This window comes from Brachypodium distachyon, chromosome 3, assembly GCF_000005505.3.
Source record: "Brachypodium distachyon strain Bd21 chromosome 3, Brachypodium_distachyon_v3.0, whole genome shotgun sequence".
NCBI classification, from domain to species: domain Eukaryota; kingdom Viridiplantae; phylum Streptophyta; class Magnoliopsida; order Poales; family Poaceae; genus Brachypodium; species Brachypodium distachyon.
Genome location: NC_016133.3, coordinates 37,293,674 through 37,320,039, shown reverse-complemented (window position 1 = coordinate 37,320,039; position 26,366 = coordinate 37,293,674). Strand labels below are relative to the sequence as shown.

The following is a 26,366-nucleotide window of genomic DNA, read 5'->3' as shown; positions in this document are numbered from 1 at the left end:
CTAGCATGCTAAGTATGCTACGCTGGCCGCCGCTGGATCGATTTGTAACGCGAATCCACGTAATACAATTTTCACACGTACGTTGACCCGGGTAGTACTAAGTCTTTTCTTTTCCACAACAGCCACAAGATTACTCCTGCCACGTACCGCCTTTTATTGTTGGTTAACCGGTTCACATCACGTGCAATGAAAAGGGGCGCATGGTAACGTGACAGCTGATTCCCTGCGGAAAAGATAAAATAAATCTGTTGATCGAGACGGTGATACCGACGGACATAGGTTGGCTTTGTTGAAACGTTGAATGCGATTGGTGAAGTTGGCTTAATTTGCCTTCTTTCCCCTGCTCCGGTTTCTCTGCTTGCTAGGTAAGGTTAGGTTGGAATCTACCGCTTACGTCGGCGTCGATGACTTGATGTATCTGTCCTCGATCGAGATACAGGCAAGATTTTCCTGTACACGTCGACTAGTTGCAAGTAGCCGACCCATACCGAGTGCCTGCACGGCGGTGTCTTGCACGCTAGTCCAAACTTCGTGGCCAGGCTCCAGCTCTCCCGAGAGCAGGAAAAGAGGTCAATTCCACTTCCACCTCGTCCACACCGCAAAATCTAGTGCACTGTACTATTGCGGTTGAAATATTAGACGTTTTTTAAAAATAAATACATTTATATTTGCACAAATTTCCGTCAAGAATTTAGAATGGAGAGGGAGTAGTAAACTATAACAGAAAACGATCTGTCAGAGCAACGGTGAACATAAACAAAGAGTCAAAGACCGGTCCACGATGCTCTTACCGTGTGCACGCGGTGTCCCAGTGACGAGTATTACTGTGCTAATTAAGGTCGAAAAATCCGAATGACGGAGCACGTGAACGGCATGAGAACAAGGGAGCCGCTCAATTTTCAATCGCTGGGGGCCTGGACCCGAAGCCGAAAGGAATCTTCTGGCTGGTTGGTTGCTCTCCTGGCTCTGCTTGCAGCTTGCCTGCCTACCTGGCCGGGTTCCAAGTTGCTGCAAACCACACATGCCGCGAGCGAAGGAGGAGGAGTAAAAGCAACAGTGGCGCCGAACCTTTGGCAGAGCAGTGTATTATCGTACGCGGCGCGGGGAAAGCAACCATTCCATGCTGTCCGTTCTCACCTTTCCGTTCCCCCCCTCGTTTAATTTGTTTTATCGACAGCCGCAAGAAGCTGTCACGGTCTAGTCCAGAGCAGAGCCTATACATACGCACAGCTCACCTCGAGCAAACGACATCGCATTATTGAACACAGAGCAAACGGCAAGAAGAAGAGAGGCGAGCGGGTGATCGGATTCGGGATTCGATCGATCCACCCGGCCGGGAGGTGTTTGATTTGATTCGATTCGATTCGATGGCGGCGGAGTTTGGTGGGTGGTGGCCGATGTCGCCGTGGCTGAGCCCGGGCGCCGCGTGGTTCATCTTCTTCAACGTCGTCGTGGGCGCCATCGCGGTCATGTCCCGTGCCCACGTCCACGACGCGCCGCCGGCCGGCAACCGCCGCAGGCTCTCTCGCACGGCATCCACCCTCGTCCTCGACAGCCTCCGCTCCATCTCCCTATTCTCGTTCCCCTCCGGCGCCGCGGGCGGCGGCGACGACAGCGTCCCGTACTACTCCCCGCCGGCGCCGCTGCATCAGGACCCGCGCTGCGCGTTCCAAGAACCAGAGGCGCATGAGGCGACAAGCTGCCGGGTGGCGCCGCCGAAGCTCCGCGAGCGCGAGCCGGCGCCAGCAAGCGCGCCTGCCGCGGCAGAGTGTAAGGAGGAAGACGCGGAGTCCATCAGCTTGGACGAGGCGTACGCGCTGGCACGGGCAAGGCGGGAACCAGCAGCTGCCGCGGCCAATAATACGGTGGCGAAGGAGGAGGTGCCAAGGAAGAAAAGGGGGCCGGTAATGAAGCTGGAGGAGGTCAAGGGGCGATACGGATGCGGGCGGGGAGTTTTGGAGGAGGTGGAAGGGAAGGCGGAGGTGAACGCGCGGGCAGAGCAGTTCATCCGGCAGTTCCGGGAGGAGCTCAAGCTGGAGCGGATCAACTCCATCCTCAACTACACCCGCGCGCTCCGACGCGCCGGCGCCACGGTGGCGGCCGGGGCAGCGACAAACCGTCTCGTTTGATCGTGTGGAGATCGGAAAAAAGGAGAATGTTTCTCGGTTGGTTGTACAGGTCCATCATTCCCGGACAACACACAGTTTTGGATCGTTTACTGTACTGCATATAGTACATGACACAGAGTGAGAATTCCGCGACACAGGAGACTACTAAGCCACCATTTTTTCTTCTCTGAGCTGCAGCTGCACATATATGATGAGGCAATCAATCTTTTCTTTAAGAACATCATTTCAGAATATCTTATTGTGGTTTATCATCTTTTGATCTTTTTCATCTTATAACTCAACTCCTCCGATTTTTCTTTTGAGAACAAAAACTTGCATATCGAACGCACTTTGTGGGTGCTCACATGAAGCCATACTTGAGCCATATGCTAAGGCCTGATGTGGACCCACATGTCAACCTCTCATCTTCTTTTTTCCCTTTTGTTCTTTCTCCCTGCCCCCCCCCCCCCCTCTCTCTCTCCTTGCTCTTCTTCTTCTTCATCATCTATCTCTCTCCACTTGCAATCGTGTAGGAAGTTGTGGCTGCAAAGCTCGGGAAAGAGAGGTTAGTAAGAGTTAGTCCAGATTTGGAGAACGGTGTGACACATTGGTTTGAAATTGGACGCCTACAGCTGTTATGAGGTGCTCACTGGAGAACGGTCAAGTCGAGTCGAATCACCTAGTTCTCATTGTCCTGTCGTGTTGCTTGTCCTCCGAGAAGCCCTCGGCCCAGTCTCCTACCTCGGCGAGCTCTGCTCGCTCGACCACCATGGAAATCACTTTGATGTCAAATTGGACAACACACTTCATCCTGGTGCTTCCTACTTCTAGAGAATAGGTATTTGGGATCCCACATATGTGATATGTCTCAATTCCAAGCAAAATTTCAAATTTACATTATTTTTTGTCTTCTCTTATAATTATCAAATCACTGAGGATTTAGAAGGACATAAACAAGATTCCATTTGCATGCCTACCTACTTGTGATCTAGCTAGAACATTTTGCAACTAATCTTGCTTTATGCCTTGCACCATCACCAGAAGGAACACATTTTTTTTTCTTCTGAAACTTCAGTGTACGAGTAACCCTGCAAAAGAAAACTAAGCAATACTTTTTTAATATAAAATTATGGTTTCGCTATTGATAAGTCACATGTTTTTTGGTTAGAGATCAATTGACATGTTAGTTATCAGATCTTAATCCAACGATAACAAGCGAGAGATGAGAGAATGGAGATGACCATCAGATCTTAGTCTAACTGTTCTTAAACGTCGACTTAGATTTAATGATCGTTTCTTAAAAATTAGACAACTTAAAAATAGCCACATCCATAAAATTAAACAATACCGTATCAAACAAATTAGTGATGCGGATAATCGGCTCCCTCTCCATAGTTTTCTGGTTGAAAGCTCCGCGGCAAACACACGTTCAGGTACCACCGTTCATTCTGCCACGATCGAACTGAACCTCCCAACCCAAGACGCTGACGCTGCCACAAATTTTTCGATGGAGCAGAAGCACTGAAACAGGCAGCAACCACTTCAAAACCCTCCCAAAACCCCTCGAAACAATCCATGGGACTGCCCCCCAAATGTCTCGCTTCCTCCTGCGCCGTTTCCTCTGCTCCTCCCCCATCCCCGCCGCCGGCGCAGATTTCGTCGGCGAGCTCGCCTCCCTCCTCGCCGCCGGCCGCTTCCACGCCTCCGTCGACGTTGCCAAATCACTCCTCATCTCCTCCCAGCCGCCCGCCGCCTCCGTCCCCGACCTCTACCACGCCCTCGCCTCCGCCGCTGCCGCCTCCCCGGGCGACCCGCAGGCCCCCTCCTTCCTCTGCGACGCGGCCTCCGCGCTCGTCGTTGCCTCCGCGCGGCTCCGCCTCCCCGACGGCGCGCTCCGGCTGCTATCCCTCCTCGCCGACGCCCGCGCACCGCTGCCGTCCCTCTCCTCCTGCAACCTGCTCCTCGAGTCTCTCCTCTCCCTCGGCCGCCACGCTGACGTGCGCGGCGCGTTCGAGCTCCTAGTCGCCGCCAGGGCGCGCCCGGACACCTTCACATGGAACAAGGCCGTCCAGGCGTGCGTCGTGGCAGGTGACCTCGACGAGGCCGTCGGGATGCTCCGTCGGATGGGCTGCGATGGCGCGCCGGCCCCAAACGCGTTCTCATACAATGTGGTCATCGCTGGACTTTGGAAGGCAGGGACAGATTGTGACGCCGTTAAGCTGTTTGATGAAATGCCGGAGAAGGCTGTAGTGCCAAATCATATCACCTACAATACAATGATTGATGGACACATCAAGAAAGGAGACCTGGAGTCTGGTTTCAGGCTCTGGAGTCAGATGTTGCGTCATGGCCTGAAGCCCAATGTGATCACATATAATGTGCTCCTGTCAGGGTTGTGCCGTGCTGGCAGGATGGGTGAAACAGCGGCTGTGTTGGATGAAATGGCATCACGGAAGATGGTCCCGGATGGTTTCACATACAGCATTTTGTTTGATGGCCATTCCAGAACTGGAGACTCTCAGACCATGCTTTCATTGTTTGAGGAGTCTGTGAAGAAGGGTGTGAAGATTGGGGCTTACACTTGTAGTATCTTGCTAAATGGTCTTTGCAAGGATGGTAAGATTTCAAAGGCGGAAGAGGTACTGCAGACGTTGGTAAATTCTGGATTGCTCCAAACAACGGTTATTTACAACACTCTAATCAATGGCTATTGTCAGATTGGAGACCTTGAAGGGGCCTTCTCGATCTTTCAGCAGATGAAGTCACGCCTCATTAGGCCTGATCACATCACTTATAATGCGCTAATAAATGGTTTGGGTAAGGTAGAAAGGATCACGGAAGCACATGATTTGGTCATAGAGATGGAGAAGAATGGAGTGAATCCTAGCGTGGAAACTTTCAATACACTCATTGATGCCTATGGAAGGGCTGGGCAACTTGAAAAATGTTTCATTATACTTTCTGATATGCAAGAGAAGGGGTTAAAGCCAAATGTTGTCTCCTATGGTTCAATTGTCAATGCTTTTTGCAAGAACGGAAAAATTCTGGAAGCAGTAGCTATTTTGGATGACATGTTCATTAAAGATGTTTTACCAGGTGCGCAGGTGTACAACGCTATCATAGATGCATATATAGAGTGTGGTTCCACTGATCAGGCCTTTATGTTAGCTGAGAAGATGAAGAGTAGCGGGGTACCTCCAAGTATAGTTACCTACAATTTGCTTATAAAAGGTCTTTGCAAGCAGTCTCAGATATCTGAAGCAGAGGAACTACTTGACAGCTTAAGAAATTATGGGTTAGCTCCTGATGTTATCAGCTATAATACTCTAATATCGGCATGCTGCTACAGGAGCAACACTGATAGAGCTTTGGAGCTTGAGAAAGAAATGTGGAAATGTGGCATCAAACCATCACCGAGAACTTATCGGATGCTCTTTAGTTCATTGGGCGGTGCAGGGAGAGTACATGAAATGGAAAATCTGTATCAACAAATGTTAGACAAGGATGTTGTTCCTTGCAGTGGCATATATAATATCATGGTTGATGCCTATGCAAAATGTGGAGAGGAATCTAAGGTTGAAGCTCTGAGGAAGGAGATGTCAGATAAAGGAATAGCCGTTGGTGATTACACATCCATGACTAACTGTGAGTAGGATACAATTATAGTGAGCACAAATTGAGAATTGGGGCATTGTCTCACGGTAACCCAATAGTTGTAAATATTCCTTTTCCTTGCCTAGTGAACCTTCGCAGAGAATAGGAATTCATGGTACACACAGGACTAACTGTGAACTGGATAAGAGTACAGAGGGTCCAATTTGAAATGTTGTAACGATTTCCCAACCTAATGGCGAAGAGTACTGACTTTCCACCTATTGAGCCATTGCAGAATATTGTTTCCAAGACCATCTTGTGTTTGAATGCACATGAAGGTTGATGATGTTGTTAAATCATTCCAGCATCATGAAAGCTTATGAGAATGAATTACCTAAATGAAACTGAGCACTGAGCAGCCATAAACAGAAAGTGGAAGAGGTAGTTATAAGTTACTATTTTTATATACCACTTTATGGATTTCTATCCCATTTAATTTATCTTTAACCTATTTAATAGTCAAGTAAAGCATGTAAAGATCGTGCGTTGCAGAGTTTGGAAGTTGTTAACACAAGAAGGTTGCCATTGCACTTGGTTATGCAGTTAATGTATAATTCTACGTACGAATGTAATGTATGATCTTAAGCTAAGTTTTAGTTTATATTTTTTAAAATATTCCTTTCGAGAATCTTGAAAGGGCAAGGTGCTCTTTTTAAAATCTAGAATTAAATGCAGAGATGGAAGGGATTATGGGATGACATGATATTGTGTCTAATATGTGTAGTTGTGTAGTGTCATCATTGTGAGTACGCTGTGAAATCAAAGAGAGTGGAACAGGAATGGACAGTTGGGTTTTACTTTCTTGGTGATAAATGAGAATTCCTTGAGCACCCAGATACTGATGCTAGTATCTGGGTGCTCACGGAGTTCCCATTTATGAAATTATTTCATGGATATTGCACATATCAATAGAGAATGTATGATCCGTTAAATGTTGGGATACAGCATACAGTGCCTAGTACAAATACTCAAATTAGATTTTGGTACGATACAGTATTATAGTGGACCCCTGCATTGCAGCTTGAAAAGTAGGAGTAGCTACTTTGGAATATGTTGTTATAGATGTTATGTTTGCAAGTTTACTGCCTCTGTTCTTTCTTGCTTATCAGTCTCCATTCTCAAATACATATGTTCCATTGTTTTCCCCTCTAATTATAATGATATATAAGTACTGTTGGTGAAAACTGTACTAATTAATTTTAACATGACAAAATTAAATATTTTTATGCTTGGTTGTTTTAAACGTAGACTCCACGACTCCAAACATTCTAAAGAAACAAGTGACAGAGAATGGATTATATGCACCAGTTTTTCTATCAAATGTCCCAATCTCTGAAGAAGACAACGAGTATATGTAGACCCATTAGGTCTGCATTGTATCCTCAATTCCTCATACTGACAATCATTTTATAACATCTGTGCCCTTCACCCAATTTACAGGAGAACGATATCTAATCAGGAAAAGACCTAATCCACAAGAAAAGTTCAGCTGCGGTGCACCTTCAAGTAAGATCAGCTTTATTATTCATCTACCTCCAGATCCTGGATAGATTAAGGATTTTCCACCACATTCATTTGGTATTCTAGGATTTGAACAGAGTGGTCTCACTGACATGTGACTTTGAGTTGGATGCAGTTTCTTGAATATCTTTGCTCAATGTTGTCATTTACTACCAGAAAATTATAGAAATGAATAAGACGTAAAACGACAACCAAATTTTTACAAGAAAGATTCTAGCCTTTTGTATGCCTATCGATTTTCTTTTTAAGATCAATTATTCTTCATTTTTGTCTAGCCTCATACTAGTTCTAAGTTCAAACTACAATTTTGAGGTACAACTTTCTGTAGACCTAGAAATAACTGCCTCTAAGTTACTAAATTGACGACCAAGTATCACTGACAGATCAGTTCGTTTAGTCTCACCCTATTTGTCTACCACTCCTGTGAGTAGTCCAGGTTACCTAGTAGCTATGTTCCCAGCCTGAATTTGTAACAATAGTATCAGAAAGTGTCATGGTAAATATTATGTTCATCTTGTTAACTAAAATTAGTTTAAGAGGCTGTGTATTTGTGAGGTACATGTTATCTTCCACGATTTCACCATTTTCAGTTTCACTATCAGGTTAACTCTGGAGCGCCGTGGACTTGTCTTCATGTCTTAAACCATTTTCAGCCTGAAAGGTGACAACAACGGAAAACAAGCTTTTGATTTCAGCATGTTGGCACATTTGGAAACAGAGGAACGGCTGCATCTTCAATCAGATTCCTCCTACTAGACTAGCTTGGTTTCAAGGGCTCAAACTTGAGATCTCTCGTCAGAGTGTTCGTTTCCCGCACAGTGTGAGATCGGCTCTGCTGGACCGGCTTGTTTCTGTCTCTTCAGTGCCTTAATGGCCGCTTATTCTTCTCTTTGCTCCCCCCTCTTTCTCCTTGTAAATATTCTGGTTGAGTTTAATATATTTATATTGTCAGAATCTTTCCTACAGTTTTCAGTCAAAAAAAAACAACGGAAAAGAAGCGCTGGCCAATTGCTATGTTGGCAGTATTACTCAACAAAGACATTTGAGAAGGAAGAAGGAATTGAGGAAGTGGCACGAAATGTGTAGGATCTAGTGTTTGGGCTAATCCTATGAATTTGGCTTTACAGAAGATATTATCTCGAAGAAGCATCATTGGCATACTGTGTTTTTGCGGGGAGGCAGGCAGCATTGGCATCCTGAGTTGCTTAAAGGCAGGCCGCAGCTTCTGCATGCTGAGCATCCGCAAGGACAAGGTGTTTATGCCGTCTGCCGATCCGTTCCGTTGCCATGTGCTGTGCAATGGCCATCAAGAACATAGAAGCCCCAATCAACGGAGGCTTACAAAAGCATAGTCCAGGTTGATCTGAAGGATGTAAGGAGGTGGACTGTGGAGGAGACTACCTGCACGTATTGGACAAGTTTTCAGAGATTTCCATGATCTGAGCGTCGTGAAGATCAGCATCTCCACAGACCCCAGCCAGCATTGACCCTATTTCTTGTTGACAATCCACTGTGTATACATCTATGCGGCTCTATGAGTTCTACTAGTGATGCAACCTAAACACATTATACTTGATCATTTTTTTTTAGGAAACACAGTACAGACGCAGACACTCACCCCTATGAACACACGCATGGGTACGTCACTCCCACTGAAAGCACAACGCATGTTAGTTTCTGGAATAAATCCAGAAAAATGCGAACACCCACGTCAAATCGGAGACTTGAACCTGGGTGGGCTGGTTCCACCACAAGGAACCAACCCTAGCTCAGTTCGCCATTATACTTGCTCATTGAATCCACTCTATTTGGCAAATCAAACAGCAAATCTCCATTATCAATTTCTTTGGAGTGGATGTATGAACCAGCGAACAGCATCACGATACAATATCTGAGAAAAAAAAGCGCACTCTTCTCTGATGGATGAGTTGAAGTTAACATGTGCTTGTTCTTCCGGTTTGAGTGCAAGACAAAAACGTAATCCAATCTGCACCAGCCGGGAATCGAACCCGGGTCTGTACCGTGGCAGGGTACTATTCTACCACTAGACCACTGGTGCCCCTGTTTGTAAAATTCCAACTGACTAGATTTATCAATTAATAAATAAATAAGCAGTGTATATAAAATGGTACTCCCTCTGTCCCATATTAATGATTTTCTATTACATGTGTTTAGACGTTTTTTAGACATACATCCATATTTGGGTAAATTTGAGTCACTTAACATGTGACAGAGGGAGCATTACTTTTGCATTAGTACGCAGCCTACCTTCTAAGATTCTTTTTCCTACCCATATAAGAATATATTTTTCCTACCAGTCGAACTAATTTTTGGCTGCGCGTTCAGGTTCAAAAGTTTCTTTATATAACCCGTTAATGGAGTTCAGTTTATCTTGATAATATATATGTATCGACCAAGCCGACCCCGTTCACAGTAAGAGTTGCTTATTTTGTTATATATAGTTGGTCGAATTTTTGCATCTGCGTAGATCACCCGATATCCTAATGTTTTTGCTTGCAAGGAGGGTTTTGGTTATTGCGTGGTTAAACGTGTTTATCAATCTCCCACGGTAAATGGACCTACCAAGCAATTTTTTGGACTTTTTTGTGGTTTGGTATTCTGCAAAGGTTTTGTCGTGTTTCTATCTGTACGCAGCTTAGTTTTGGCTGGGCTATTTGTTTGTTTTCTGGTTAATTGATTACAACTTCTTCAGGGCATACTAGATTGGACGTGAGCGGTCCTGTCCGCCCAAACGCTTTTGCTACCTACCATCAGTACTGGTAAAGCCAGAGACATCAGAATTTTTATGGTGCTACCGATCTATCAGCAGGCTGGCAGGCACTGCTACTTTGCTAAACATGCGGCTGCAGCTTCTTGTGCAAACCAGAAGCACGTAGATCTTCAAATTATGCAGCACATGCATACAAGAGCTCTCTTTTATTCTGGAAAATAACCTTTTTCTGGAACACACCATTTAAGCTAGCGCAAAATCATTGATCATGGGCAAAAGAGAGTTCTCCGAGAGCGACGGGTAGCTACTAAATGCCCTGCTACAGGCTTAGCATCTCAAATCTTGATCGATATCGGTCGTCATCGTTACCACCGGCACGCGATGCTCCACAACCCATCTTTAATTCTTTCCAAAAAAGAGTGGCTCTACTCTCATGCTTCAGGGATCGTCTCTTTGTCAAAAAAGGTTATTGCTAGCTAATGGTTCCTCCTATCCTAGGATGCAATCTAATCAAGATGGAGATCGCTAGGTGCTAAAAAATCACAGACGGTTCGAAATCGTCACCACTTATGGTCATATGAACCCATGACGACTATGTGCTGAGGAAGTCTTGTCAAAGACGGCTGAGCTCCTTACCACGGAGCAACAACGGCTTAGATCAAACGCAGGTGAGATCTCAAGGCACCGGAGACTCTTACAAGAGGTTGTTGATGATGTGTTCCTTATCTTCTTGGATCTCAGACGTTGGAACTTATTGTACGGTCAGGAAGGGCTGGGGGATGCCGGCCAATGTCATTTCTTTTTAAAGCTTCTGTGGGTAAAATTCATCAAAAGAAATTTGCAAGCTCTGTTTAGAAGCCAGTCGTTATGACCACAAAAACAACACCCATGTTCAGAGTCCTTTTCCCTCGCACTTGGGTATTTTTCTCCATTTGGGTCCTCTCTTGTTTGGTAACTTGTTTGACTTCTCTAGATGGTTTGACCAATCCTTGTTAACACCTTGGACAGGTGAAAACTTTTGTTGACTTTAACCAACCGTTTTGATTCTTTAGAACATCAACTCGATAAATTTGGTAGATCTTCTTAGGAGGCCCTCAATGACCAAAGATCGAGCCTATCCTGTTTTCACAGTTTGATGCATAACTATTCACAGACTAGCTGTAGGTACTACTTTTTTTTCCTTGAGACCAATGTCTTCGCCACATCGAATTAGTGACCGGGCGTCCGGGCCTATATGAGGAATTTATTATATCACAGCCGTTACGAAACAAGGTAGCTCTAAAGAAAAATTCTATAGAAATAGAATCCTTAAAATTTCAATGTAGTTCCTTTGAAGCAAAGAGGACATCACTAAGGAAATATCTTTTAAACTTAGGTTGCAACTTCTCAAAAGCATAGATGGAAGGTACATGTTCCAAGTTAGCTAGCAGGTCACTGTATCCCTCCTCGGTCCCTCTAGATCTCCTACTCAAACAGTGCGTTAAGAAGTTCCCATATTCTCTTAGTCATCTTTCGGGCCGGCTTCGGTACGCAGCATATATGCTAAGGGAGCGCTCATGCTAAGGAGTCAAAACTAGCTGGGCTAGTTTGTTCCAATAATGTGATTCCATTACAAAAGGCTATAAAGAATAATTAGGCTCCTAAAGACAGCCTTAATTACATTGAGAGCATCAACGGAATGAAAACCGTTGCCTATACAACTTTTAAAATTTGCGATCATTTATATCAGTCTATTATGTTTTGTCAGGAAACTCGATCATAAATTTTGTTCGAAACATGTTGAAGTTATATGACGACTGTCGTCTGTCGATGCAGAGATTGGAGACAACATGACCTCCTTTAAAAAAACATGTGAAAGTTATATTGTTTCCTGCAATCTATGGTGTAAAGATAGGAAAAATATTGCTCACAATAGTCGTTAGGTGGACGTATGCAAGTTTCTTATGGACAACGTAATTACTTTACACACAACAATTGGTGATCTAATGTTGTTACTATGGCTGACCTAACCGTGTGCTGCACTTAAACTTAGTTTTATGGTTTCGCTAGCAGGGAATATTGCTCACACGGTTCTGGTCCTCTGAATGCTTCTGTTACAGAAAGGGCGTGCCGATAGTTTCAGAATAAGCGGCGCAAGCAAGAATATGTATGACCTCTTTACAGTTTATTAGCAACGGTTGTAAATTATCAATTCGGGAGGCCAATCTGTCGCTCAGAAAGGCCATATAAGAAGGATCGATCAGTCTGGTTTTGTTGGAGGAGGTCGCGCGAGAAGAAAAACGTGATTGCACGAGAGCAGAAAGAGCTGCCGCTGCAAAGGCACGAAGGAATAACCGAATAAGGCATCTTGGGAAAGAAAGAAAGGGGCCGCGTTTCTTTGCCAACAAACCCAGCGCATACATAGGCCAGCCAGTCAGTTAAGCGTGTGCTTAAGCAAGCAAGCATAAATCTCCCTTAGCTAGCTAGCTCTGACGTCTCCTGTATTCTCTCGGAGGCAGCTGATCGAGGAGCGTGAGATAGATCGCAAATAATGGGAGGCACCCTGCGGTTCCTGTCGGACGTGCTGCTGGGGCTGGGCGGAGGCACCGGCGAGGGGCGGCACAAGAAGCGGCGGCAGTTCTACACGGTGGAGCTCAAGGTCCGGATGGACTGCGACGGCTGCGAGCGCAAGGTCCGGAACGCCCTCGCAACCATGAGAGGTACGTGCGTTAAGCTGTTCATGACATGATATCTGTTGTTTTTGTTGCATATATATAACATTTGAGGTTGAATTGAATTGGGTTATATGTGCAGGAGTTCAGACGGTGGAGATCAACCGAAAGCAGCAGAAGGTGACGGTGCAGGGGTTCGTGGAGCCGCAGCGGGTGCTGCGGCGGGCGCTGTCGACGGGGAAGCGGGCCGAGCTGTGGCCCTACGTGCCTTACACCAACCCTTACATGGCGCCGCCGGTGTACGACAAGCGGGCCCCCGCCGGCCACGTCCGCAAGACGGACGCCGCCGTCATGCCGGCCTCCGCCGCCCAGGAGGAGCGCCTCGCCACGCTCTTCAGCGACGACAACCCCAACGCCTGCTCCCTCATGTAGACATTTTACAGATTTGAGTTGCTGTATGTTTTCCGGTTCTGCTGTACTTTCAAGTTACAATATTATATTATTATTAGTACTCCATAGTACTGTTTTTTTCGTTGTTGTGACGCATGAATGCTGCTTGCGTGTGCCCATCCTAATCAATCAATCAATTATACTCCTTGAGAAAAAGCGTACTACTGTACTTATCAACGAATTACGAATAATATATTTTTCCCAAGTAATCTTTCAGTTGGATTCTATTACCATCAGATAACGGAAGAATTACGAATATATGAAAGCACAATATCGTTGCAAGGTCAACAGCGCCGAAAAAGAAGAAAGAAGGGCACTCTACAACTAGAAGCTCTACCGAAGACACATCGTATCCGCGTACGCAGGGGCCGAGCCAGCCGGCTCAGCAAGCCTGGGCAAATACTGCATGCGGCCGCCTCATAGAATTTTGCCCAACAAAATCAGCCTTAAATCACTTAATCAACACTAATTGCTAGTGTATGTCACGGGAATACGGGATGGAGCCTGGGCAATTGCCCTAGCTGGCCGGGCGGTGGCTCCGCCAGTGCGCGTACGTGATTACACAACAGCAGGAGTAGTACGCACACGTACGTACAACGTTGTCAAACAGGCCGGTTAATTACTTGGGCTCGCACTGGGCCAGATCTGCAGGATGGGCCGCGGCGGCGAAAGCCCGCGAACGCGCGCTGGAACCGGTGGACGAGGGCGATATCCTTGTCGAGGAAGGCGCGTGTCAAGGGCACCCCGCCTGGGTAAGCCTCCTCCTTCTTCTCCTGCGTGGTGCTCTGCTCGGCTTCAACCTCCGCGGCGGCGGCGCTATGCTTCTCCTCCCTCTTGTCCATATTCGTGAGGCTGCCTGTGCTTTCGGTGATCCTAGCAGCAGGGTTTAGAACGAGACAGGGCCATGTTCCTGGCTTTTATTATGTCCCCGCTGAATCGACCCGAACTCAGTTTTGATTTGCTCTCCGGTTCCCTGCATAATTCGGACGAGGATAAACGGGAGACGGGCTCTCAGGTCTGTGCCTCGGATTGCACCGAAGACATCGTGACCGCCTTACGGAAAAAAAAAACAAAGCGTGTGTGTATTCCCACGCGCTAATGGGCCAGGCCCACCCTAGGCCTTTGAGCGGCGGAGAGGTACAGGCCGCATAGGCGGAAGATAGAAGGCTAGACCCATTCAGTCCTTATCGACCTCAGCAAGATCACCATTGCTGATATGCATTGGGCTTCCGTAGACTTCGTCCGATAACGAATCCGGTGCACTCAACGGCTTATGGTGCACCCGGTGCACTCGAGCTCAAAGCTAAAAATTGTATACAAATCCAAAAAGATTTTCCCTCTAATAAAAAACGGTTTTGCTATTGAAAAGTTAACAGTTTTTAGTTACAGATACGTAGACGTCGGTAGAGGAGAGAGAGTAGCACGCTCGTCTTAATCCAACGGTCTTGTTATGTAGACTGAGATTAAAATATTTTACTTAAATCAGGCGCCTGAGTGGTGATATGCATAAAAGATTAGCTAAAAGTCGTCTATGGATGCAGCTGGCTCGTTAACATTGGTGTCACATGACACCGGTGGATTTAGCTATTTCATCATTAAATTAGAGATAATTACAGTCAAATTTGAGGAATGAACACAAGGTGACCCTTAGGAAGCTTGCTGTATTAGGATCCTACAAGAGAAAACAGCATCAACACACAACAAGAAACTTAATTCACTTTCTTAAAGTACAGTTTCTTCTTACGTGGTCCCCCTTTTCACGTGCATCCAACAAATTCCATATAACTTTTTGACTATTTGTACGTACGTATCGTTCATGATTAACCCCACACCCACCGGCCGAGTTCAAATTCAACTTAATTGTTTTTAGAAAAAACACGCACCGGCAACCAAAGCGGCCGCGTCCAGACGCTAAATGCCTACGGAGACGACCAAAAGACCATGAGACTCGGTGAATTATTGAGTATGCTGTGTGGAAACTACTAAACCGCGTTAATTACTTGACGATCGCGAAAGGGTTTGAAGCTTATCGCTTTGCCGCGGGAGGCTCGACGTACCCTCCTACAAAGACTAGCTAGTTGAAGAAGCATGCATGCATGCGTGCAGCATGCGTTGGTTAATTAATTACTCCATAGTTGGTTATATAACTGAAAGACCAAGTAGTTAGGGTCCGTCTCCGTCTTGATACGGACGCATAGCTCGAACCCGCCCTAGCGAAGTTTCCCTGCCAACAAGTGGGAGATATCGGCCGTGGGAACGCACGCGCGTGCAGGAAAATTAATCGAACTTGAAACCTAGGAGGGGACGTTGGTTTCTCCGTGGGTAAGTCACACACATGATATACAGAGTGTGGCTATTTTTAAGTCGTCTGTTTTTTAAGAAATGAGGCTTAAATATCAATCGATGTTTTAGAGCCGTTGAATTAACATCTGAGGGTCATCCTCACTCCCTCGTCTCTCATTTGCAATCGTTGGAGTAAGATCCGATGGCTAACATGTTGATTGGTTTCTAGTTAAAAAACAGGCGACTTATCAGTAGCAAAACCGTGATATATATATGCCCCCCACCGTCACGTCGAGACCGACGACAATTCTCTCGAGTTACAGTATGCACGAATGAATTAATTTTCGCTAATTAAGGATTACTAGTTAGTTGACTACGTACAACTAACAGTTCTATCTAGCGCGCTATCACGATAGCCCAGTCTTTTGACCAGGCTTCTTCACGTAGCACTAGTGCACTGCGTACTCCTGAAACGCCCAGGAAACTGGACAGAAGAGTAATGATAAACAAACGATGATGCTGAAATATTTAGTCTTTGTAGCTAGTCGTGCCTCTCGGATCCACGTATAGATCCGCGCGGGGTCACACGCTAATTAATATAATTACCAACTCGATCAGGAGAATGATTCTACGTAGACCGCCCCGTGTGTACGTATTTAGGATATCTATCCTTGCGCATGAGGTTAGCAACGACGACGTGCGACCTTAATACTTCCGAATACTCCAAAACCAAGGTTTAATTTTGATCATCCTTGCAGAAAATTAGTTGCCCTCAGGCCTCAGCTGGTTATACCGTCTCCGTGTTTGGTGGGACGAAAGATCAGCAACCTACCCGCGGAAAATGAGTCCCGGGTGAGTGGACTACTACTGTAGAAAATAATTTAAGGATTGTCCTACCTTGTGCCGTACTCGATCATGCATGGTCTGTTTTTAAATAGCGCTGTACATTTAACTTTGTCCAAAGTAAACTCAGAGAATTTTAGCTACGTGTACGTTTATGTAAATATATCAATGTCTACAATGCCAACAAATAAATACAATATGAATGCTTGACGAAGACAATGAAACTAATACGATGTTCTAAATCTTGGTATATATTTTATATCAGAGTTGGTCCAACTTAAAAGTTTTTTGACTTAGCACAAACCTAAATGTACAATATTTATAACGGAGGGAGTAAAGTATCGAAACAAACTTTTTCTTCGAGAATATATTAGCATACTTTGCAATGAAGTATGATGGGTCTATATACGTATATTTAATTTAGCCAAACTAATATTATCTCAAAGAAGAAATAATCATATTTTTTTCTTAATGAAAAACATCCGAAATATTTCGAGCACTGTTGAATTGGCCCTATTTAAAATGAAAAGGCAGTCCGGCCGGTTCACAGGGTCTAAGCTAGTCTAATTCTCTAACCGAACAAATATATGATCCTCTAACGTTCAATTCTTCAACTTTAAGCAGGATAAAAAATATTAAGGAGTATTAAATTTATCTTGAAAAACTCTTCCATGATATTTTATTTTTATTATGACAACTAGGCACACATACTAATTTCCCCGCAATTCCATATGATGACTAGTCAAAACGACTTGGGGGAAGGATCGGAGGATGTGCTGTGGACTAGCAGATATCGTTGTTTTGGCGTGTATAAATACCGGTGGTTCCTGCAGGCCGGTACACTTACAAAGCCCATAGCTATAAGCTACTTGCAGGATTAGTTCAGCATGCAGGTTAATAGCTAGACTCTATATACCATAAGTCATAACTGGTTTTCCATCCCTTCTCTATAGCTTCCGAAGTATATTGGACGAGTTGCCAGCTGTTATATCCGATCGATCAGGTAAGTCATTCAAACACTTAATTTGGTTGATACTCGCGTATAACTTAATTATCTATCTCAATAAAGGACGTTATATTATATGGTTTGGGTTGTATGAATTCATAATAGTTAACCTTTTGTGGGGCTATATTTTGGTGTTTCGGGAAAAGATAGGAACATGAACCTCTTTGTTATCAAGTAATAAAATGGCGTTACATAGTATTATTCTGAATCTAACAATTGAGATCTTTCGATCCCTTTGTAAATCAAGCAGGTTTTCCATTTTTTTTTTGCAGGTATCAAGCAGGTTTTCCATTCCGGCCTCCTCTAGCTTTCATAGAACTAGTGACGAGTTAGTAGCTATCTTCTATAAATTAAATTCAGTCAAGCACCTAATTAATTAAACTATATATCAAACTCTTTGGCAGCTGATCTGCATAACCTTACTATCTATCAATAAGGATGCATGCTATCATATCGCCCTTTCTGCCGGTAGCTGGAGATACGTACATAGGATAACAAAATTTAAATTAAGAAGCGCCATACTTTTAAGGGGGAAATTAAGGAGCGAGCAATATGATCAGCTGTGTATTTGTTATCACGCGCGTACGACATAAAATTGCGTTACCTATATGTAAATTCTAGCTAGATCTAATACTAATTGAGTTGAGATCTTGTTTACTTTTTTAGTTAATCCCCCCCCCCCCCTCCCCCCCTGTTCATGCAGGTAGTCTATAATACCACACAAAATCATGACTATTCTCTCCACGGGCGATGCTGCCGAGATCTTCCTCCCGGCCGTCCACCTGCACAAGCTGAAGAAGACGGAGCCGGCCGGCGACGTGAATAGGTTCAAGTGCGACGGCTGCAAGGAGGACAACGGCGCCGGCGTCAGGTACACGTGCACAAGCCCTGCGTGCAACTTCGACCTCCACACGTGCTGCGCCAAGCTCGCAGGAGCCAGGCTGGTGCACCCTTTTGACAAGAGCATCGAGCTCAAGTTTCTCTACGAGGCCCCGACCTCCGAGAACGACCGCAGGCTCTGCGACGCCTGCGGCGGCAAGGTGCTCGGGTTCAACTACCAGTGCGGCAACCTGAACCTCCACCCGTGCTGCGCCGAGCTGCCGGCGCTCATCGAGAAGGAGGATCTCGCGTTCGAGCTCCGCGAGAAGGCTTCTCACAAGTGCACCGGCTGCGGGGGGAGTGGCGGCTACATGACCTTCTGGTTCTACCGCTCCAAATGCAAGAAATATTACCTCCATGTCCGCTGCGTCAAAGAGATTTTGCTGGGGCAGCAGCTGAACCAGCTGGCCGCCGCCGCCGGCAGCAGCAGCAGCTCGAGCTCGAGTTCTAGTGCTGCTGTTGCTGCTGGCGATGTCGTCACTACATTCGTCAAGGAGAGAGCGCTGGAGAAGTACAAGAAGAAGATGGACGGGGAAACCTTCGAGCGCATATTGAGGGTGGTTGCGACCGTCCTGCGTGTCATCCTAGGGGTGCTTATTGGAGATCCGACGACGTTGCTAATTGCTGGTGCTGCGTTTCTGCCCGGATCCGGCTAGCTAGCTGCTTGCACATGTTCATCTTATATTTACGTACGTACGTGTGTATTGGGGGTTTGCATCACGACGGTCATATAGTACGTAGCCTACTACTCCGTACTATATATTACGTAAATAAAGTGCTTGGTTTGATGATCTGATACTAGCCATATGCTTGGATTACTTGGGCGGTAGTCCCTATAGCTATAGCTACATTTTCTTCCAATATTTTGTAATTGCTTAGTCCATCAATTTACTTTTCCAGAGTCAATATATATATTGTAATGGATATATGTATCATGCATCAATTATCATATGTACACGCTATATTATGAATTTGAGATGTGTGTATCTTACTACTGTTTATGTATTTTGTGATTTTACCCTCGATCGTTTACATGCATACAGGATATTTCATTCCTTCGCCGTTGCCATGCAACAAGACAAGATTTTCTCATGTTTCTGCAGATATAATCATGCACATAGCTAAAGATCTAGTGTAAAAGAAACATACACATACAGACTTAGGTAAAGGCAGATAGGTGACAAAGTCTTCTCTTGAGTATCCCACAAACTGTGCCTAGCTAAAGCCGCACCGTCCGTGCGTGTGCATGACGAAGAGGTCCCTTCTCAAGGGATCGGCAGGCGACAGGTCATGAAGTGGGAGGATATCTGCCGGTGGTGCCGGATCATTGAAAAGCAATATCAGTCATATATAGTTCCCGTCTCAAGGTACTAACTGCTTTGCTAGATTAGTCATAGAAGACATGCAAAACTACTCAGGAAAGTGACTACTGATAGCAAGGTACTCCGTAGTAATTAAGCGCAAATATGTTGGTTAAGAGTCAACATGGCATACATTATATAAGCGCAAAAAGAGACAATGCATTTTCGTGTCTCTGTCTGTAGAATTCTATGTTCATGCGACGTTCATATTTTCCTTCGAGTGCAAGGTTCTGTAAGTTTGAATAAATTGGTCAACATGGCATACATTAATGTGACAGTTAAACCTGAACCATGTATGCGACCCAATCTGATCGATGCTAATAGCCGACTTTGGTAAGTAGCGGTATGTACCTGATCTCACGCGATCTTTATGACATTCTGTTTTTCAAACAAAATACTCCCTCCGTTCCATAATTTTTGTTTCAAATTTGTCTAAAAATGAATGTATCTATATTTCTAATAGTTACATGTAATGTGCCGACAAGAATTATGAAACGGAGAGAGTACGTAAGCTATCATAATTACCAGACATAAAAGTAATTAAACACTAGTCCAGTACGCCGTATTCAGTCTTCTGCTATGATTGAGTTTTGGTTCTATTATTCGGTTTTGTTATTCATTCAGATGAGATAGGATATGTTAGATTGTTGCTTACAAGGATCTCGCATGCATGTCTACTTTGCTTACGTTGATAAGATTTGTGATTTTGTCAGCACTCTCATATGTGGGTTACAATGTTTTCCTAGACTAGTTAATTCGAAAATTGCTGTTCACTACTAAATCGGCTGGGTTCGCATGTCGTTAGGATATCAAGTACTCCCTAAAAAGAAGTAGGATGACTTGACCGTTGTTATGAAGCGGCCCGGTCTACTGCCAATCGGCCGGGAAGCTTTCAGAAGTTTCCGGCGCGGGGCGTAGCTTTCCAGGTGGCCCAGCAGGGGGAACGCATGCATGTTGTATGTCGACAAACGTGTAAAGAATTGTTGCAGAGGGGGAAGGAACCCTAGCGCCCCGCGAGCCGCTCCTGCGACTCCCGAGGCGATACCCCGCCGCCACCCCAACCTCCCCCTCCTCCGCCCATCCCTCTCCCTGCCGCTGCCATCGGCGGCCGCCGGCCGGCCTGCGGCGGCGACAGGGCCTTCCAGCCGCTGCCTTCCCATCTCCTCCTCTGACTGCTCTTCCCTCCCCTCTCTCTCTCTCGCGCGGCGGTGTTTCCGGCGACGGGGACCAGATACACCGCGGCCTGGGTCCGGCTCGTGGAGGTGCTAGCGCGCGGTCCTCGCGCGGCGGCCTGTTTGGCGACGGTGCAGCCACGACTCCGACGGGAGGGCTCCGACCGGCGGCGGCGCGGGCACGGGGCCCAGCTGCGCGGCGGCCTGGGTCCGGCTCGTGGAGGTGCTAGCGCGCGGTCCTCGCGCGGCGGCCTGTTTGGCGACGGTGCAGCCACGACTCCGACGGGAGGGCTCCGACCGGCGGCGGCGCGGGCACGGGGCCCAGCTGCGCGGCGGCCTGGGTCCGGCTCGTGGAGGTACTAGCGCGCGGTCCTCGCGCGGCAGCCTGATTCCGGCGACAGCGGCCCGGTCTGCGGCGACGCGGCCGCGACTCTGGCGGGCGGGCTCCGACCAGTGGTGGCGCAGGCACGACTTCAGGTTTGGCTTCTTGGTCCTGCGAGCGCCGCTGCTGCTGGTGCTGCGCTGTCGGTTGGACAGTGCGCCCAGCGCCGGCAGGGTGCTCCAACGTGCGTCGCTGCTATTGCTAGGCGGCAGGCCGTGCTTTCGAGGGTCTGGTTGGAGGTTAGAGGGGGCCTCGAGAGATGGCTCATGAGGCGTGCTTGGTGCGTGTTGGCCGGCTTGGCTGGCCACACGTGGTTGGCCAGTGCCCGGAGGGAGGCGGGGGTTGGTGTGTGGCCTGATGTGGTCGCTGACGTCGCGCTGCAGGTTGTGCGGCGCGCGCCTCTGCGCCCATCCGACGGCACCCCGTGCCTTGCAGCTGGCACTTCGCCGAGCTCTAGCTTGGGGTGTTGTCGTGTGCACTGGTAACTGCAAATCTGGGCGTTCCTGGCATGGGTCTAGGTTGGCTTGTGCACAAGCCATTTGGGCCATGTGCCAACTCCTTCCGGAGTTGGGATTGTGGCCGGTGCATGCGCCATGTTGCGCGGCGTGTGGTGGCCTTTGATGGTCGGACGGTGGGCCATTCAGGTTCTTGCACTTGTGCGGTTGTTGGCGTTGCTTAGACTTTGCTGTTGTGTGGGTTGCCGAGGGTACTTTTGTTTTGTCGTTCCCTCCTTGGTGGCGTCGTCGAGGAGCCTCGACCAACCTCCATCCCCTGTGGTCCAATCCTTCGGGTGAAAACCCAGATTTGGCTAGCCAAATCGGATGACGGCGGCGTTGTTGACGTCGCTCCCTTGTTGGAGGTGTTGTTCTTGGAGGATAACACTTGGCTGGAGTATGTTCCCGCGGAATATGCCTTGGCTCCAGCAAGCAGGCCTTGGGCACACTGGCATCGGGCAAGTGCACTACCTTGGACGGCACGGTTAGTGGGGAGGATCCTGTGCTGCGGCATCTTGGTCGCATGGGTTGACAGGTATCGACCGACGAAGCTGGACGTTTGTTATGACCAACAGGGGAGCGGTAAGATATGGCGGCGCAATGTTCGGGACGAGCGCGACGATCGGCGGCCCGAGGCTTCTGCAGTTGAAGAGACGCCTCACGGGCTTGTCTTTGAGTTCTGCGAGGCCGGCGGGCCGCGGCACCTTCACTATCCTGTACTTTTGTGTTTTTGGCATTTAGGCCTGCGGTTGTTTGGTGGTGTTGGTTGTAATGATAGTTTAGCGGTCGTTGGTCGTGTTCTTATTTTGAGTGATTGGTTGTGTTGGCCTGTTCTTCGGCTTGTAAATACTTTTTTTTTTATCAATGCATCGAGATGCAAGCTTTGCGTTTTTTCGAAAAATGTTGTATGTTGACTAGTTCAAGGTCTAGAAGATACAGTCTTAACCTTGGTCCTAACTTTATAGTACTATACTCTGAGTCAAATCAAAGAGCGGCAACGACGCAGCGCTTAGCTTGCACAAAGACGTCAGATGCAACTTACCAAAACACGTAATGCTATAGTTCGGGGTGGGGCGTTCGGTTATACCCGAAATTTTGGTTCGGTTCTTCAGGTTTTCATGAAATTCGGTTCTTCAAATATGAGGACCGAAGTTATCTTAAAAATTTTGAGAACCGAAAGTTTGGTTCACCGAAAATTCGGTTTGGTTTTCGGTTCGGAAGCGAACTAACCGAACATTGTGTTTACGGCAAAAAAAAAATGAAAACAAATTTAGTTCAATCTTCTACTTACAACAGAAAATAGATTTAAGTTACACGCAAAAATAAACACATAATTATGTGACACAGACATAGGTAATGAGTAAATATCATCTAGCAAGCATGCAATGAAAACATTAAATTTTAAAGATGCAGCAATGAAATTCGGTTCTTCGGGTTTTTCGGTTAACCGAGGCAAGAGACCGAATTAACCAAACAAACTTCGGTTCCTTGAGTTTGCTGACCGAAGTTTTAAACGATTCTTCGGTTTCGGTCCAATCGGCTTCGGTTTCCGGTTCATCGGTGATCGGTTTCGGTTTCTCGGTTTTTATGCCCACCCCTAGCTATAGTCATGCCGAGTTTTGCTTGTTGAAGTGCGAAGTACTCGCTCTGATCCTAAATTCTTGACTCAAATTTGACTAAATATGGATATATTTATTCTTAAAAACCCACTACTGCAAAACGCAATATAAGTGTGACGGGTCATTAGTGACGAGCCTTCCCTGCCCGTCACTAATGACGGGCGCACAACAAGCGTCACTGATGAACCCTCATCGGTGACGGGCCGGCGTAAAACACCCGTCACTGATGACCACTCATCAGTGGTTGGTCCGGAGACATGTGAAGATTGAAAAAATCATAACTAATTTATAAAAAATCGGAAAAATGTGATTCTTTTTTCTAAAGTCTTATTTTTCTTGCTTAACATAGTGGAATAATAATATCATATTGTAACATTTGAAAAATGACATATGTGGTACAATCTTGTCATTTCTCATAGTTGAATTTTAGGTTTTAAGTCAAATGACCAAAGTGATGACTAGTTCTCCGCAATATATCATGATAATGTATCCAATTTTTGCACGATGCATATTGACATTCCAAACAATATTGCTAAATAGAATTACAAAAAATTGGTTAAGAAATAAATGTTTTCCATTTGTTTAATGCAAAAATCATGTTGAGGTCATCAGTGACGGGCTTTTAAACCTAAGCCCGCCAATGATGCTAGCTTGGGCCCAAACGACCCGTTTCTCGGCCCAACACCCATCCTCCCTATATAAACCTACCTGTTAACCCTAACCGACCCACCACTTTCTTTTTCCTTCCTTGCGGCCGCCACTCCTCGTTCCCTCCCCCCTCTCTCCCGATCTCCCCTTCATCCCGATCTCCCTCCATCCCGATCTACCCGCCCCCACTCCCTCCCGATCTCCCCCGCCCCCCACTCTCTCCCAATCTCTCCTCCCGATCTCTCCTCCCTCCCTCGCGATTTCCCCCACCCCCAACTCCATCTCCGAGCACCGCCAGATCCGGCTGCCATGGTGCTCCGGCACCCGACCGCCGCCCCCCGGTTCGTCTCTCTCTCTCTGTCTGTCTCTCTCCCTGTCTCTATCCCTCTCTCTCTCTCTCCCTCTGATTCCTCTCTTTGCCTCTGATTTCTTCCTCTGCAGATCGACAAGGTGGATGGCATGTACCATCTCGTCAGCACCATACGTGGAGAGGAGAGCCCGTCTTCGCCTCCGACCCAGGCCCCGGCCGCCGCCCCCCGGTTCGTCTCTCTCTCCCTGTCTCTATCCCTCTCTCTCTCCCTCTGATTCCTCTCTTTGCCTCTGATTTCTCCCTCTGCAGATCGACAAGGTGGATGGCCTGTACCATGTCGTCAGCGCCGTACGTGGAGAGGAGAGCCCGTCTTCGCCTCCGACCCAAGCCCCGGCCGCCGCCCCCCGGTTCGTCTCTCTCTCTCTCCCTATCTCTCTCCCTCTCTCTCTCTCTCCCTCTGATTCCTCTCTTTGCCTCTTATTTCTCCCTCTGCAAATCGACAAGGTGGATGCCCTGTACCATCTCGTCGGCGCGTACGTGGAGAGGAGAGCCCGTCTCCGCCTCCTCCGGGGGTCCCCGTCGCGGCCGGCCGGGGGACGAGGTGGTCGCCGCCGCTTGGAGATGAGGAAGCTGCCGCCCCTGAGCCCCCTGCCGCCGGATCCGCTTCTCTCCCTCTCTAATGCCTCTAATGCCGGATCTGTGATTTGTTGTGATTAATCGCTTAATTTGATTTGTGATTTGGTTAATTGATGAACGCCCGGGCCACAGGCCTGGCTTTTTTTTAAATCGCGAAATTGCTATCAGTGGCGGTCGATTTGGGGACCCGCCATTGATAGGTGCTCCATCAGTAACGGCTGTCACGCCCGTCACTGATGAGGACTCATCAGTAACATCAAATTAGTGACAGGTGCCCTGCCCGCCACTGATAGAGTTTTTCATCCGTTACTAATGTCCCATTTTGTAGTAGTGACCGTTTAGATACATGTAATATTTTGACAACAATTTAGGATCGGAGGAAGTAGATAACATCGATGATCCATTCTTCACGGACTACATGATATTCTCTTCCACATTCAAATTCCACAAACCTGGCCAGCGAAGGCTCAAGTTGCTTCGGATTGTCGTTTTTTCAACCGTTCTTGACAATAAATGACCTGTTGATGGTTGTTTCGTCAGAAAAAAAGTATGTCGCATGCATGTCTACTTAATTTGCTTACGTTGATATGATTTGTGATTTTGTCAGCAGTTCAGCACTCTCGTATGTGGTTACAATGTTTTCCTAGACTAATTTAATTCGAAAATTGCTTTTATTCTCGACTATAAGAACCATCGAGCGTGACATGTGCTCTTGGGCGTTTGCGCTTAATTAATTCACTACTAAATCAAGGCGACCATGTGTACTCCAATCGGCTGGCCTGGGCCGGGTTCGCATGTCGTTAGCATATCAAGTAGGATGACTTGACCGGAGTTATGAAGCGGCCCGGTCTACTACCAAACGGCCGGGAAGCTTCCAGAAGTTTCTGGCGCGGGGCGTAGCTTTCCGGGTAGCCCAGCAGGGGGAACTTATGTATGTTGACTAGGTCAAGGTCTCCGGGCCGGGGCAAAATAACTAACCCACACGGTCGACCACGGTTAATTATTACTCCAGTACACTGATGAAGATACAGTCCTAACCTTAGTCCTAATTTTAGAGTACTATACTCTGAGTCAAATCAAACAAGACCTGAGCGGCAACGACGCAGCGCTTAGCATGCACAAACACGTCAGATGCAACTTACCAAAACACGTCAGATGCAACTTACCAAAACACGTCAGATGCAACTTACCAAAACACGTCATGCTATAGTCATGCCGCGGTTTGCTTGTCCAAGTAGATAACATCGATAATCCATTCATCACGGACTACGTGATATTTTCTTCCACATTCAAATTCCACAAACCTGGCCAGCGAAAATTCCCTGCAACTTGAGCCCAATACTGCTCAATCCTTGATCTACCATGGGCCTCAATCGCTGCTGGATCTGCTATCTGGCCATTTTCCCTGTAATACAACGCACTTTCAACTTAGGAAACCCATGTTGAAACTAAGTGCATCAGAATATACATCGGCGATGGTTCTGGTTCGGCCCAAAACTTGAAGGAAATAAGAAAAGAGGAAATTTTCCATTAAAACTAGAACAATGGAGATGCGGGGTATCGATCCCCGTACCTCTCGCATGCTAAGCGAGCGCTCTACCATCTGAGCTACATCCCC

General features: G+C 46.8%; 5 protein-coding genes and 2 non-coding genes across 11 annotated transcripts; 5 read left to right on the top strand and 2 right to left on the bottom strand.

Moving 5' to 3' along the window:
* Nucleotides 1–1,224: 1,224 nt before the first annotated feature.
* On the top strand, nucleotides 1,225–2,402 carry LOC100840229. Its single transcript, XM_003572120.4, has one exon. It carries the CDS (start codon nucleotides 1,368–1,370, stop codon nucleotides 2,127–2,129), a length of 762 nt encoding a protein of 253 aa, XP_003572168.1. The 5' UTR covers nucleotides 1,225–1,367; the 3' UTR covers nucleotides 2,130–2,402.
* Nucleotides 2,403–3,537: 1,135 nt separating this feature from the next.
* On the top strand, nucleotides 3,538–8,830 carry LOC100839924 (pentatricopeptide repeat-containing protein At5g12100, mitochondrial). Of its 4 annotated transcripts, none has more exons than XM_024462481.1 (4): nucleotides 3,538–4,747; nucleotides 4,826–6,143; nucleotides 7,203–7,268; nucleotides 7,886–8,830. In XM_024462481.1, exons 1-2 carry the CDS (start codon nucleotides 3,701–3,703, stop codon nucleotides 5,759–5,761), a joined length of 1,983 nt encoding a protein of 660 aa, XP_024318249.1. In that variant the 5' UTR covers nucleotides 3,538–3,700; the 3' UTR covers nucleotides 5,762–6,143; nucleotides 7,203–7,268; nucleotides 7,886–8,830. The 4 variants fall into 4 exon arrangements, with proteins under 4 accessions (XP_024318249.1, XP_024318248.1, XP_014755733.1 ...); XM_024462480.1 differs by adding an exon at nucleotides 6,255–6,330 and having other exon boundaries at nucleotides 3,540–6,143; XM_014900247.2 differs by having other exon boundaries at nucleotides 3,540–6,143.
* Nucleotides 8,831–9,271: 441 nt separating this feature from the next.
* Nucleotides 9,272–9,342, bottom strand: TRNAG-GCC. The gene has a single exon. It is a non-coding gene; the product is annotated as a tRNA-Gly (tRNA).
* Nucleotides 9,343–12,262: 2,920 nt separating this feature from the next.
* On the top strand, nucleotides 12,263–13,271 carry LOC100830537 (heavy metal-associated isoprenylated plant protein 23). Its single transcript, XM_003574398.4, has 2 exons — nucleotides 12,263–12,713; nucleotides 12,808–13,271. The coding sequence occupies exons 1-2, from the start codon at nucleotides 12,545–12,547 to the stop codon at nucleotides 13,095–13,097; spliced, it is 459 nt and encodes a 152-aa protein (XP_003574446.1). The 5' UTR covers nucleotides 12,263–12,544; the 3' UTR covers nucleotides 13,098–13,271.
* A 3,815-nt stretch (nucleotides 13,272–17,086) lies between these two features.
* LOC104583707 lies at nucleotides 17,087–19,099 on the top strand. Of its 2 annotated transcripts, XM_010236803.3 has the most exons (3): nucleotides 17,087–17,244; nucleotides 17,520–17,575; nucleotides 17,951–19,099. In XM_010236803.3, exon 3 carries the CDS (start codon nucleotides 17,976–17,978, stop codon nucleotides 18,780–18,782), a length of 807 nt encoding a protein of 268 aa, XP_010235105.1. In that variant the 5' UTR covers nucleotides 17,087–17,244; nucleotides 17,520–17,575; nucleotides 17,951–17,975; the 3' UTR covers nucleotides 18,783–19,099. The 2 variants fall into 2 exon arrangements, with proteins under 2 accessions (XP_010235105.1, XP_010235104.1); XM_010236802.3 differs by lacking the exon at nucleotides 17,520–17,575.
* Nucleotides 19,100–23,961: 4,862 nt separating this feature from the next.
* On the top strand, nucleotides 23,962–25,184 carry LOC104583706. The gene is made up of 4 exons (XM_014900351.2): nucleotides 23,962–24,143; nucleotides 24,244–24,341; nucleotides 24,422–24,519; nucleotides 24,617–25,184. Exons 1-4 carry the CDS (start codon nucleotides 24,112–24,114, stop codon nucleotides 24,827–24,829), a joined length of 441 nt encoding a protein of 146 aa, XP_014755837.1. The 5' UTR covers nucleotides 23,962–24,111; the 3' UTR covers nucleotides 24,830–25,184.
* A 1,109-nt stretch (nucleotides 25,185–26,293) lies between these two features.
* Nucleotides 26,294–26,366, bottom strand: TRNAA-AGC. Its single transcript has one exon. It is a non-coding gene; the product is annotated as a tRNA-Ala (tRNA).